The sequence below is a fragment of the Nannospalax galili genome, unplaced genomic scaffold (genome assembly GCF_000622305.1).
Source record: "Nannospalax galili isolate Female #2095 unplaced genomic scaffold, S.galili_v1.0 scaffold32, whole genome shotgun sequence".
In the NCBI taxonomy this organism is placed as follows: domain Eukaryota; kingdom Metazoa; phylum Chordata; class Mammalia; order Rodentia; family Spalacidae; genus Nannospalax; species Nannospalax galili.
This window is the reverse complement of record NW_008335297.1, coordinates 5264713-5278101: the sequence shown is the minus strand read 5'-3', so window position 1 is coordinate 5278101 and position 13389 is coordinate 5264713. Positions and strand designations below refer to the sequence as shown.

General features: G+C 39.4%; 1 protein-coding gene, 1 non-coding gene and 1 pseudogene across 4 annotated transcripts in view; all 3 read left to right on the top strand.

The window, feature by feature from the left end:
* The window catches only part of Atf7ip2 (activating transcription factor 7 interacting protein 2), a 39415-nt gene that overhangs the window by 19292 nt on the left and 6734 nt on the right, over nt 1-13389 (top strand). For all 3 annotated transcript variants that reach the window (XM_008829941.1, XM_017797339.1, XM_008829940.1), the window contains 2 exons: nt 2432-2595; nt 8779-8846. In XM_008829941.1, the coding sequence (XP_008828163.1) occupies nt 2432-2595; nt 8779-8846 (232 nt within the window). The remainder of the gene's footprint in view (nt 1-2431; nt 2596-8778; nt 8847-13389) is intronic.
* Nucleotides 12342-12449, top strand: LOC115069793. The gene has a single exon (XR_003849026.1). It is a non-coding gene; the product is annotated as a U6 spliceosomal RNA (small nuclear RNA).
* On the top strand, nt 12508-13102 carry LOC115069783 (annotated as a pseudogene).

The window sequence follows — 13389 nt, the reverse complement described above, 5'->3', positions numbered from 1 at the left end:
CTTATAAAAGGAGTTTATTTGACTAAGGGTTCCAGAGGAATAAGAATCCATTATGGCAGGAGGCTGCTGGAACAGAAAGCTGAGCACTCATATCTTCTAGCAAGCAGAGGAAACAGAGAGAGACATTGAAAGAGGGGCAAGACAATTAGCTCTTAAAGCCTTCCCCCAATGACATGCTTCCTCCAGCTAGACCAAACCTCCTAGAAGTCCGTGATCCTCCACAAACAGTGCCACCAACTGACCAAGTGTTCAAATACTTGAGCCTATGGGAAACACTTTTTTCAAATCATTGCTTTCTGTTCCCTGACCCCCATAGGCTTATGACCATATCATAATGCAACATTATTAATTAGTCTAACTTTAAAAGTCCCCATAGTCTTTAACATTTTCAACACTATTCAAAAGTCTAAAAGTCTCTTCTGAGACTTCAGGCATTCTCTTAACTGAAAAGTCAAAAAGCAAATTGCATACTTCCCACATACCATGACACAGAATGCACAGTCCATTCCAAAAGAATGGAAGGGGGCATACTGAGGAAATACTGGACAAAACCCAGCACAACAGACACCAAATCCTGTAGCTCTATGTCCTGTGTTTGGGAGTTCAGTTCCAAAGGGCTTGGATGGATCAGCTCCTCCAGCTTTGCTGTCTATAACATACATCTCACTTTGGGGCTGGTCTCACTCCCTGTATACAGCTTTCAGTTGTCTCATGGCTCTGGCATCTTGGACATCATGGGGTCTTGGCTTCCCAGGGCCTTCTCTCAGTGCACATACTCCCCTGCCATATACTGCCTGGTCTCAGTGGCTCTCTGAAGCCTCATAGGAAGAATCAATGACCCCCTCACATTTTACACTCCTTTAAGGCCAGCACCACCTGAATCACACTGCCAAGACAGGCTCTTAGCTTTGGATGGGCCTTGGCTTCCTTCATATTACCAGTAGAGCTTTTGTATGTTGTGGTTTTCTAGGACTGGGAAAACTCCTTAGGACTTTTCCTTTCACGGGCTGGGAGCTCTGGGTGGGGTATTGCCCTGTAGATCTGGAGAGACAGCCTCACTTTAATAGCTCTAATCTCTTAACAATGATCACCTCTTCTAGGACTTGACTTTGCTGCAACAGTAAGCTTCCTAGTAATCTTTCTCTCCAAACTACATCCTGGATTTCTTTCTGCCACACTTGTTCATTTTCATTGTAGATCTGTATAGTATTCAGCATTAATAATCACACCACATATTCAACATTAGGCATCTTGAAATTTCTTCTGCCAAAGAAATTAGTCCATTACATTTTAATTTAGTAGTTTTAGGCCTTAGATACTTTTTGCCAGAATATCTCAGTTGCTGTTTAAATCCTTGTTTCCATCTCCCTTTGGGGTATCTTGAGCTGGGCCTCTACTAGAACTGCCCATTAAGTTCTGCTTATAACAGTCACCTGTTTTTCTAGTTCAAACTTTGTTTTTTTAATTTACGAGTGTGAATGAATTGCCTGCATGTGTGTGAGTGCACTCATGTCATGCAATACCCTCAGAGGTCAGAAGAAGGTGTCGGATCCCCTGGAACTGTAGTTATGGATGGTTGTTAGCTGCCATGTGGGTGCAGGGAATCAAACCCAGGCCCTATGCAAGAGCAGTCAGTGCTCTTAACAGCTGAGCCATCTCTCCAGCCCCTAGGTCAAACTTTTAGTTTTCCAAATTCATCCATAAACAACAGGACCAGGTTCTTGATAGCAATAGGCCACTTTGTGGTATTGATTTCTGTCTTAGTTCCTTTTCCATTGCTGTCATAAAACACCATGATCAAGGCAGCTTATAGAAGGAAGAGTTTATTTAGCTTTTGCTTTTAGAAGGATAAGAGTCCATCAGAGCAAGGAGGCATGGCAGGATACCAGAAAACTGAGTTCTCACATTTTCAAGCAGGCATAGGAAAGAGAGAAATTGGAAGGCAAGACTATGAACTCTCAAAGCCTGCCCCCAGTTGAGTGATTCCTTGGGCTCGGCCAAACTTCAAACCTCCTTAAGGTACCATGGTGTTGCTTTCTAGCCACAAGGTTCCCAGATAGTCTCCCTTTTTTCTTAAGCCTTTCAGTTGTTTGTTTTGTTTAGTTTTTTCTTTTTGGTCTTTTTGAGACAGGGTCTTCTTGTAGCCCCAACTAGCCTGACACTCGCTGTGTAGACCAGGCTGGCCTTAAACTCAGAGATCCACCTGCCTCTCCCTCCTGGGTGCTGGGATTAAAGGCTTTTGCTACCACACCCGACTCCTAAATTTTTGAAAATTCATTTTGGCAGAGAAATCACCATTATGGATACCAGCCATTGAATATATATTTAATGTTTTGACATGCATATGTAGTAATATTTTCTATGTGAAATTTAACCAATCATTAATTTCACCTGTTTCCACTCACTTGCTCTTTCCTCATCCATTTAACAGACTGCAAATTCAGAGACTATTCAGAATTTGACTGTGAACCAAGAGTCAGTTAATGGTCCAAATGAAAAAGTGACTTCTATGAACTGTGAAACTTTTAATTCTGCAAAAAAAACAAGCAAAAAGAATGATTTGCCATCGGCTTGTGCTAAGTTTATTTCTAAAAGGTAGGCATTTCTACAAAAAGTGCATAGTTATTTATCTAAAAAAGTATTTGTAAATATTTAAATATTACTCAGTTAAACATAAAATAGTGTCAAACTTCATATTCACATCAAGAACATGAAGGAAATAAATTGATTCTCAAAAATTGATTAAAGGCATATGCCACCACACCCGGCTTTTTTTTTTTTTTTTATTAAAAGACTTTATGTATACAGGCACCACATGCATGCCTGGTGCCCAGAGACTCTGGACAAGAGGCTATCAGGTCCCCTGGAAATGGAGTTAAGAAGGTGTGTTACCTGCCATGTGGGTGCTGGGTCCTTTGGAAGAGCAGTAAATGTTCTTAACTGCTGAGCCAACACTATAGTTCCCTTTTCTTTGGTGTTTTTTGTTTTGTTTTGTCTTTTGAGACTGGGTCTCACTGTGTAGTCCTGGCTGGCCTAGAACTTGCTATGTAGACCAGTTAGGTCTTGAACTCCCTGAGTGCTGGGATTAAAGGCACCACCACACACAGCTGATGAATTCTTTCCTTATTGCTAGTGATTGTCAATAGTTGAAGTTTTATAATATTATTCATTCTCATTATTTAGTCATTTTGCTTTTATGTTAAATTATAGCTCAAGCTTTAAAAAGTAAAAATACATAATTTAAAAAGTAAATCAGGAGCCGGGTGCATGCCTTTAATCCCAGCACTCAGGAGGTAGAGGCAGGTGGATCTCTGTGAGTTCAAGGCCAGCCTGGTCTACATAGTGAGTTCCAGGACAGCTGGGGCTACAGGGAGACCCTGTCTCAAAAAGACCAAAAAAAAAGGTAGGGATTAGAGAGATGGCTCAGATGAATTCTGCTGGCAAGATGGCTTCATTGTGTAAAGGTGTTTGCCTTAAATTTGACAACTTGAATTCAATTCCCAGGACCCACATAGGAGAGAACCAACTCCTGAAAGTTATCCTCTTGCCTCCACACCCACACATGGCACACATGCATATTCTCTCTCTCTCAGTGTAAAAAATTAAGTGAATTAAGCTGGGTGTGGTGGCACAGGTCTTTAATCCCAACACTTGGGAGGCAGAGGCAGGTGGATCTCTGTGAGTTCGAGGCCAGCCTGGTCTACACAGTGAGTTACAGTCCAGCTGGGACTACAGGGAAACCCTGTCTCAAAAACACCAAAAAAAAAAAGTGAAAGCCTGTTAGAATACTACTTTTCCCCTAGTTATTGTTCATATACAAGATGCTATAAAGCAAAGAAGAAGCATTTCATTTAGGGTAGAATCTGGCTATTTGGGGACCTAACATAAGTTTTGACTCTTCAAGAACTACCCTAGTAATCCCATAACATTGAAGCCTGCATTTTAACATTTATTTTTATTAGTTTTAGTCATGTGTATGTGTGTGTGCATGTCCATGTGAGTGCAGGTACCCATGGATCCCCCTGGACCCTCAATTAACAGGTAGTTGTGAACCTCCCAGAGTAGATGCTGGGAACAAAACATAGGTCCTTTGAGAACAATAAGTGTTCCTAACCTCTGAACCATCTCTATAGTCCCATTTTTAAGGAGTTTTTGTTTTTATCTTTTGTTTGTTTTAAAATTTATTTTTATACAAAAAATTTATTTTTATTTTTTGTATATGAATGTTTTGCCTGAATGCATGGAAGTGCTGCCATGCAATGCCAGTGGAGGGCCAGTAGACGATATCAGATACCTTGGAATTAGAGTTGTGGATGGTTGTTAGCCACCACGTCAGTGCTGGGAACTAAACCCAGGTCCTCTGCAAAAGCTGTCAGAGTTCTTATGCTCAGCCATCTCTCTATCCCCTGTTTTTATTATTTTTAATTATGTGTAGAGGCCCATGTTTTAGAGTTGAATGAGGAAGCTATGAAGAATGCATTTAGTTAGTGAAGGCAGGAGTCACATCAATGAGTCTTTGCTGTTACCCCTTCTTGATAGCATGTTCTGAAATTCATGACATGTCAAAAAAGGAGGTAGGATGCTAATGATGGAAGTGAAAAAATGGAACAATCACTGAAATAACACTTTATAGACAAATGTGTCCTGCTTATTACTGGATTGCATCTATTAATACAAATGAATTTACTTCATGTTGTATACTGAAATAAGAATCTGTGACTTTTTAAAAAAATATTTTAATAGTTTATGTGCATGATTGTAATAGCTGCATGTAGATGGATGGACCCATATCATGCAATGCCAGTGAGGTCAGAAGAGGGTGTCAAATCCCCTGGAATTGGAGTTATGTATAGTTGTTAGCTGCCATGTGGGTGCTGGAAATTGAACCCAGGTTCTCTGCAAGAGCAGCCAGTGCTCTTAACAGCTGAACCATCTCTCAAACCCCAAGAGTTTGTGATTCATGCAGCTGTTTCAGGCAGTGAGGACCCTTAGCAAAGTATACAGATGTAACAAACATGTAACTTGGCCATGATGACTTCAAAGTTTTATAAAACATTTAAGGAAGAAATAATACAAGGATTAAATAAAACTGTGCCAAAGAATATGAAAAGGAAGCTATTACAGTTCTTTTTTAAAAAAAAAAAATTTAAGTTACTTTTGAGATAGGGTCTCCCTGTAGCCAAAGCTGGCCTGAAACTCACTATATAGATCAGGCTGGCGTTGAACTCAGAGATCCTCCTGCCTCTGCCTCCGACGTGCTCTGATTAAAGGCATCACGCCTGGTACTAATTTATTTTTTTCTTATATGTATATGAGTGTTTTGCATGCATGTATGTCAGTACAGTATGTGTGAGCAGTGCCCAGGGAGGCCAGAAGAGGGTGTCACATCCCCTGGAACTAGAGTTACTGGTGACTGTTCGCTGTCATGTGGGTGTTAGGAACCAAACCTAGGTTCTCCACAAGAGCAACTAGTGCTCTTAACCACTGAACCATCCCTTCAGTCCCAGTTCAGTTTATTTTAATGAGAAATGAACTTTGCTAAAATTAGTGTTAAAATAGAAAAATCTATAAGTTGATTGTATCTTAGTGGTGCAGTATTAGCTTAACAATACAAAATTGATTAATGAAATTTTCCAGAAAGAAAAATAATTATCAGCTCACAATAGATGCAAGAATTAACAAAATGTCTATTTATAACTGAAACAAATTATTGGCAAACTTGGAATAGGTCATAACTTAATCTAGTAGAATATCTACAAAACTTTTAAAATAAATCTAATAGTCATTCAAACTCTTTGCTTTGAGATACAAGAGAAATGCTTGGTGTCGAACACTTTTATATTATAGTGGGAATTAGCTACACAACAGGATAAAATTTTTAAGAAAAGGAAAAATAAAAGGTATTATTAGTACCAGGGCTGGAGAGATGATGGTTCAGTGGTTAAGAGTATGTTTTGCTCTTCCAGCAGAAGAGTTCAATTCCTGACACCCACATTACATTGCTCACAACTGTCTGTAACTCTAGCTCCAAAGGGTCTGACAAGCCCTTTTCTGGAGTTCACAGGCACCCATACTCATGTGTACATACATGTACACAGACATACATATGTAAATATTGTGAGGTTGTCTCACCAGAGAAGACCACTCAGACACAGAAAATAGCCAATAGAAAGTCTCTTTAGCTGGCTGGCAACTACACTGGGCATTGTGGTCCCAAGTGCAGCCCCAAGCCATTCTTAGGGTGAGCTTTTATACAGAATAACCACATTCAGGGGTGAAAAGTTTAAGTTCCCAAGCTTAGGGATGGAAAATCCCCCTAACAGTTTCTATTCTGCAAGAAAACAATTTCTATTCTGCAAGAGCAAGCCAAGTGGAAAGTACAGAAGCCATACATCTGCCCTTAGCAGGAGCAACCAGATGTACACCGACCTGTTAAACCATACCTTGGTTCAGCTGGGTCAAACTTTTTTTATTCCCACTGAATTATCTGCCTCTAGTTTCAGTTGCTAGGGGCCAGTTAGGGCTGTAACATGGCATAGCTATGGTCAGTCGTGAGGTACCCCATCACACAATTTAAAATAATGCTAAAAAAACTTTTAAAAAAGATTAGTACAAAGGAGTGATTTTGTCATTGTTCCTGGGTGATTAAGGTGAATATGTAGGAAATCCTAAGCTATATCCCCAGTCCTCCTCCTCTTGTCTTGAGATAGGGTCTCATTAAGTTGCCTAGGCTGGCCTTGAACTGTGTCCATAGCCCCAGGCAGGCTTTGAATTTGGGCTCCTCCTACCTCAGTTTCCTGAGTGTCTGGGATTACCAGCCTTTGCCACCAGGCCTGGTTTATAAAAGAGAGGTATTAAATAATTAAGTGGAAAAATGTACTGTGTTTATGGTTTGAATGAAGAAATCTTATAATACTAAGTATTTTAAGATTAGTTTTATATATTCAAGTTCTTCCTTGAAGCTCTTTCTCTTTTAACAATCTATGCATTGAACATTTTTTAGTCACAGTTTCTGAAAAATCTATCTGGTTCACTTTTTGTCTTTTTGAAACAGGGTCTTCCTATAGTCCCAGCACTAACACGCCCCATTTATCTGGGTCACTTTTGAGCTTTTTCTGTTTCCTTTTTTTGTTTTTGTTTTCTCTCAATAGAATTGCTCATTTTTTGTGTTAATCTTAGCTATTTTTTAAGGGAAAGATGCTAAATTACAATGTTTCTATTAAATGAAGTCACCCTATACTATGAAAGGTGATGGGGAGACTGAATACCTATTGTGAAATTTAAATATGGTGATTGTTTTGCTACTCCTTTTAAAAGGAGCTTACTTTCCTTTTTAATGAACTTAGTGACTCACTTCTAATAAATTGGAAATAGCAAAAGTGACATTTTGTGAATACTTCATAAAAGACAGCATAGACTACTTGCTCTCTCATAGATGGCTTGCTCTTGGGGCAAAGTAGCACCATGTCATAGGGATTATCAAGCAGTGGGTATCCTGTTACCAGCTATGTGAATGAGCCATTTTGGATGCATATCTTCTAGACCTGGTCAAATCTTCAGGACATTGTGACCCATGTTAGCCTCCTAAGAGAGGAGCTCTCATAAGAGAGGAGCTATACTGTATCTTGCTTGTGGACTTATAGAAACCAGGATTTGGGTATTTGAGGGTGGGGGAGGGCAGTTTGAGGTAGGGTCTCCCTGTAGCCGCAGCTGACCTGGAACTGTATAGATGAGGCTTGCCTGGATCTCACAGGGATCTGCCTGTCTCTGCCTCCTGAGTGCTGGGATTAAAGGTATGTGTCACCATGCCTGACTCAGTTGTTAGCTGCCATGTGGGTGATAGGATTCGAACCCAGGTCTTCTGCAAGAACAGTCAGTGTTCTTAACCATTGAGCCATCTCTCCAGCCCCTAGCATACATTTTTGTAGAAAGTAGCAAACTGATGAAAAACTGAAAACAGATCTAGAAGATGATTACTAATATTACAAAAGAAAAACAAGGTTCCCAGACTTTCATTTTTTGCTGTTGTGCTGTAATGATTAAGACAGGCATAGGAGAGGTATGCAGAAAGGGTCTCAAGTTCTCACTATGTAGCTAAGAATGCCCTGGAACTCTTGTTCCTCCTGCCTTCACTTCCCAAGTGCATGCACCACCACTTTTTCCATCTAGTTATTCCAAGCAATATTTTTTGAAAAGAGAATCTTTTCTCTATTAAATTATCTTGGCATTTTAACAACTGTCCATAAATCCAGTTCCAGGGGATCCAAGAGCCTCTTCTGTCCTCCACGGGCATTGCACAACATGGATACACTTACCTACATGCAGGCAATACATGCATACACATAAAAGAAAAAATAAATATTTTTTTAAATATCTGCTATATTTTTATTGGGATAATATCAATGTACAAGTAAGGTGTACATGTGTAGTCTATTGGTTTGCAAGAAAAATGCCAAGATAATTTAATAGAGTACATGTGCTTTCTTATATTGATTTTTATATCCTCTCCCATGGTTGTTCAATTAAAACATGTTATGAGGGCTGGTAAGATGGCTCAGAGGGTAAAGGTGCTTGCTATTGAACATGGCCACCTGAGTTTGATCCCTGGAACTCACATGGTCAAAGGAAAGAATCAATTCTTGTCTTCTGACCTCTGGGTGCCCCCTTGAATAAATAAGAACATTGTGAAATGTTAAAATAGAGGAATTCTATTAACTGCAGATTTTAGTCTGATAATGTATGCTTATTTTTGTTTTTAACTTTTTTTTATCATTTTAGTAACACTGATGATGCTATGTTGATGAAAAATCCTAATTCGACAAGTCCGATTGCATCAAATCCAACAGGTATTTTAACTTGATTAGAATATGGTCTATCAAATTAGAAAGCTTAAATAATGAACATTATATTTTTTTATTTTTTATTTTTATGTATTTGTTTATCTGTGTGAATCTGTGTCACATTTGGGTGCATGTGCAGGCTGGTAGAGGACATCTGTGCCCTGGCACACCTGACTTGGGTGCTAGGAACCAAGCTCTGGTGCTAAACTCTCTAGGCCAAATATCTTCTAACAAAGTGCAAAATTGGGGGCTGGAGAGATGGCTTAGCAGTTAAGAGCACTGGCTACTCTTGTAGAGGACCTGGGTTTAATTCCCAGCCACCCCCACATGGTAGCTAACAGTTGTCCAGTTTCAGGGGAATCCAATGCCCTCTTCTGACTCCCCGAGGACTTTGCATGACATGGATGCACTTAACACACATACAGGCAATACACATAAAATAAAAAATAATAAAATATATAAGTACAAAATTGCAGAAAAATGTTCTACTTTGTATCCATGATTAATAATACCTAAATAAAATCGATGAATCCCTAATAAAATTGACATTTTCTTTAAATTTTGTATCAACTTAAGGACTTTTGCTTCTTTTTTTTTTCTTTTTTTTTTCTTTTTTTTTTTTTTTTTTTTTTTTTTTTTGAAAAGCCTCTTTTTGCTCCTTGTAGTCCCAGCTGTCCTGGAACTCACTAAGTAGACCAGGCTGGCTTCAAACTCACAAAGATCCGCCTGTCTCTGCCTCCCAAGTGCTGAGATCAAAGGCGTGCACCACCACGCCCAGCAAGGACTTTTGTTTCTTTACTGTGTTTATCTAATTTTACAACCTATATTTTCAGTTATGTTAATTTTAATGTTTGTCGTGGCCTTTTTTTTTTGTGGTGGTAGTGGTTTGCCTATATGTTCTTTTATTTTTGGTCTTTTTTATTGAGACAGGGTCTCCCTGTAGCCCCAGCTGGCCTGGAACTCTGTAGACCGGGCTGGCATTGAACTCACAGAGATCCACCTGCCTCTGCCTCCCAAGTGCTGGGATTAAAGGCTTGCGTCACCACGCCTGGCCTGAGATAGACTGTTTTAGCAGAGCTCAGCTTAAAGGTGTCTTCCCCACCCTCTTTGACATCTCATGGAGCCAAATCTTGAACTTTATCTATAGCTAAGGCTATAGAGACGTTGAATTTCTGATCCTTCTACCTCTACTTCCTAAGTGCTAGAGTTACAACTATGTGCCATCTTACCTAGTTTTGTTTTAAAAAACAAAAACAAAAAAACTTGCAGCTTTCACTTAAGTAATATTTACTCACCTTTAAAATAAACATCTTGGGTATGATGACACATGCCCTTAATTCCAGTGCTCGGTAGGCAGAAGCAGGTGGATCTCTATGAGTTCCAGCCAGCCTGCTCTCCATAGTTAAGTTCCAGACCAGCTTGGGCTACAAGGAGACCCTGTCTCAAAAAAAAAAAAAAATCTTACTTGCCCCACAGTTTCTTATCCTGAATTCCCTATGTTCATGTCTCGTTTCACTCTATTGGTGTGATTGCATCTTCATTTTGGAAGGCTTTCTTCCACATAAAGATACTTACATTAGCAGCTCTGGGGAAGCAGAACACTGCACATTCTAGGAAGACCACTCCTCAGCTACTTCTCTATTTAAAGATACTGTGAATAACAAAATGTTGCTTAATGTTACTTTTTTGGGGGTGTCTTTTTTGAGACAAGGTTTTCCTGTCGTTACAGCTGGCCTGGAACTCACTATGAAGCATGCTGGCTTCAATCTCCCAGAGATCTTCCAGCTTCTGCCTTTCTAGTGCTGGGTGGCACATGCCCGTCAAAATGTTACATTTTTAAATGCTAAAATAATGTCAGATAGTGCAGAAAAGGAGCTAGTGGAACCTTGTAAAATTACGGAAAGAAAACATTTATTTTAATCTGAAATATTTTTTTTAACTAGCTTGTCAGTTTGGGGGATATGTTTAGTTACTTTTTATTAAATAATGAATTTGCATTCCCATCATTATTTTTCAGCATCCTCATATTACAAAGACCATGCTTAACAGTTTAATAAGCTTAATCAGTTATGTTCTTTTTTTTTAAATTCATTTTCTTCCAGAAATTGGGAAAAATATACCAAGAAATGCCAGTGATTCACCCAATACTGTAATTGCAGTTGGGGTGGGTAACAATTGCTGTCCCTGAGTACTGTTCATTTGAACATTAGTTCAGGGAACTCCAGTGTTGCAGCAATGTTGGGTGATTGAGTTTTTTCCTTCAGTCTTTATCTAGGTTTGCCGGAAATGGGTTTGGGGTCTCCAGTGAATTGTACTTTCTGTACCCCTCCTTTAGCTTTTGTGTGTGTGTTTGACATGAATTATATGGGAGTATTTTGCCTAACAAGGTTCCAGTCTAGCTTGCACTCTGAAAAGCAAACAACTAAGTATATTTTACAACTACACATATTTACCAATTCATCGAGATTCTTAGTCACATTCTCAAACACTGTGCAGTCTTATAATAGAGTTAAATTTCAGTCTCTAGCTTCTAGCTGATGATTTAGAGCTAGGAGTGTAGCTTAGTGTTAAGAGCACTTGTGAGCACGAACAAAGCCAAGGTTCAATCCTCAGCACTGAAAAAAAATGTTTTTCATACTTCGAAAACATTTTCTGTTGTTTAAAAAAATTTTAATTTTTTTACAACAACTTTTCAGGCTGTAGAGAAGAAACTTGATTTTGTTATTGATTTGACAAGAGAAAGTCTGTCCAACTGTGACTTAGGTAATGGATGTTTTCACATGTTTCTTTTTAAGAAAATTCAGTGTTCCCAGTTATGAAGGTTTTAATGTGGTACTATGTATTTATGTATGAATCTGCAGTTTTATAACATATGGGTTTGTGTGACTGTACCACAAATTATAGAATTGCTCTATCATTGCAAGACTCCCTCATGCTACTTCTTTATATCCACATCTACCTTCTGCCCCATCCCCTAACCGCTGCCAGCCATCAATCTGTTCTGCATTGCTACAGTTCTGCTATTTCACAATATAATAATACACTGTATATCTTCTGAGACTGGTTTCTTTAACCCAGTGTGATTCTTTGGCGGGTCATTCATGCTATTGCATTTCAATAATATAATCTCTTTATCCATTTCCCTTTTGAAAGACATCTGGGTTGTTGAGGGCTGTTGTCTCTTCTCACTGTGGCACACATGTTTTTCCCTAACCATAGCAATAGTGCCTGAAAGTGCCCAGAAGCAGCAACAGCAGTAGAGGAATGTTACTCATACATGATATAAAAATGAAGAATAATGACAGTAGTGACCTGTTTCTCCAGTTTGAGTCAAAAGAACTACAAATGCCTGGGACTGGGAGTCAGTTTTAAAGTCTCATCCTAATTACAGAGAGAAGTATAATCTACATAGCCAATAAATTCAATAAACTCCAAGCAGAATCAATACTGATAATACCATACCAACACATGTAATCATTTTTCTGTAAAGCAATGACGAAGAGGAAAATTGAATGCTTGCTTTATATTAGTATTGAATCAATACAGTGAAGATTAGCATGGCCCCTGTACACAGCTAGCATGCAAATTCATGAAGTGTTCCATGCTGAGATAATGATGTAATACAAGTGGAAGAAAGGATTCCTTGGCTAAAACCATATAAGTACAAAGACAATTGAACAACATCATTAAAAGGCTAGAGAGGATGGTGACCACCATCTTGAATGACATGCTATGTAACTATCTAGCCAGGGAAGTTCATGACCAACCATCTACTTTAGAGGAAACAAGAGGTACCAGTGTCCTTCACCCTTGGCAACCATGCTGAACACAAATTTGGGAAAATCCAGCCAAAATGTACAAAACCACACCAAATGTCATCTTTGTATTTGGATTCAAAACCCAAGACAACTAGCTTTGACAACATTTATGATCCTCAGCTTATTCAAAGACAAACAAGCCCAAACACAGACTTGCAAGACGTGGCCTGTATCAGAAGGAAAAGACCTCAAGAACACAGTGAAAGGAACTCAAGAGCAGAGGGAAGAAGATAAGGGGGACTGCAAATGCCAAAGCTGGTGTTGGGGAAAAGCAAGACAAGTAAAAGACTGGTGAATGAATCTGGTGATGTGATCTGCCCTGATGGTGCAATTTCTGAGAGAACTTATAAACCATAAAACCATTTTTAAAAAAAGACTGGAGGGAAACGCCTGGTTTGGTGATGCGCACTTTTAATCCAAGCCCTCAGGAGGCAGAGGCAGGTGGATCACCAGACCCACATGTTGGAAGGAAAAAGCAGGCTCCCCCAAGCTGTCTTGTTAGCGTCTAACCTCCATGCATGCACAATGGTGTGCATGCATAAAGAAAAAAGAAAGAAAAGGCCAGGCATGGTGGCACATGCCTTTAATCCCAGCACTTGAGAGGCAGAGGCAGGCAGATCTTTGTGAGTTCGAGGCCAGCCTGGTCTACATAGTTCCAGGACAGCTGGGGCTACAGGGAGACCCTGTCTCAAAAAGATCGAAGGAAGGAAGGAAGGAAGGAAGGAAGGAAG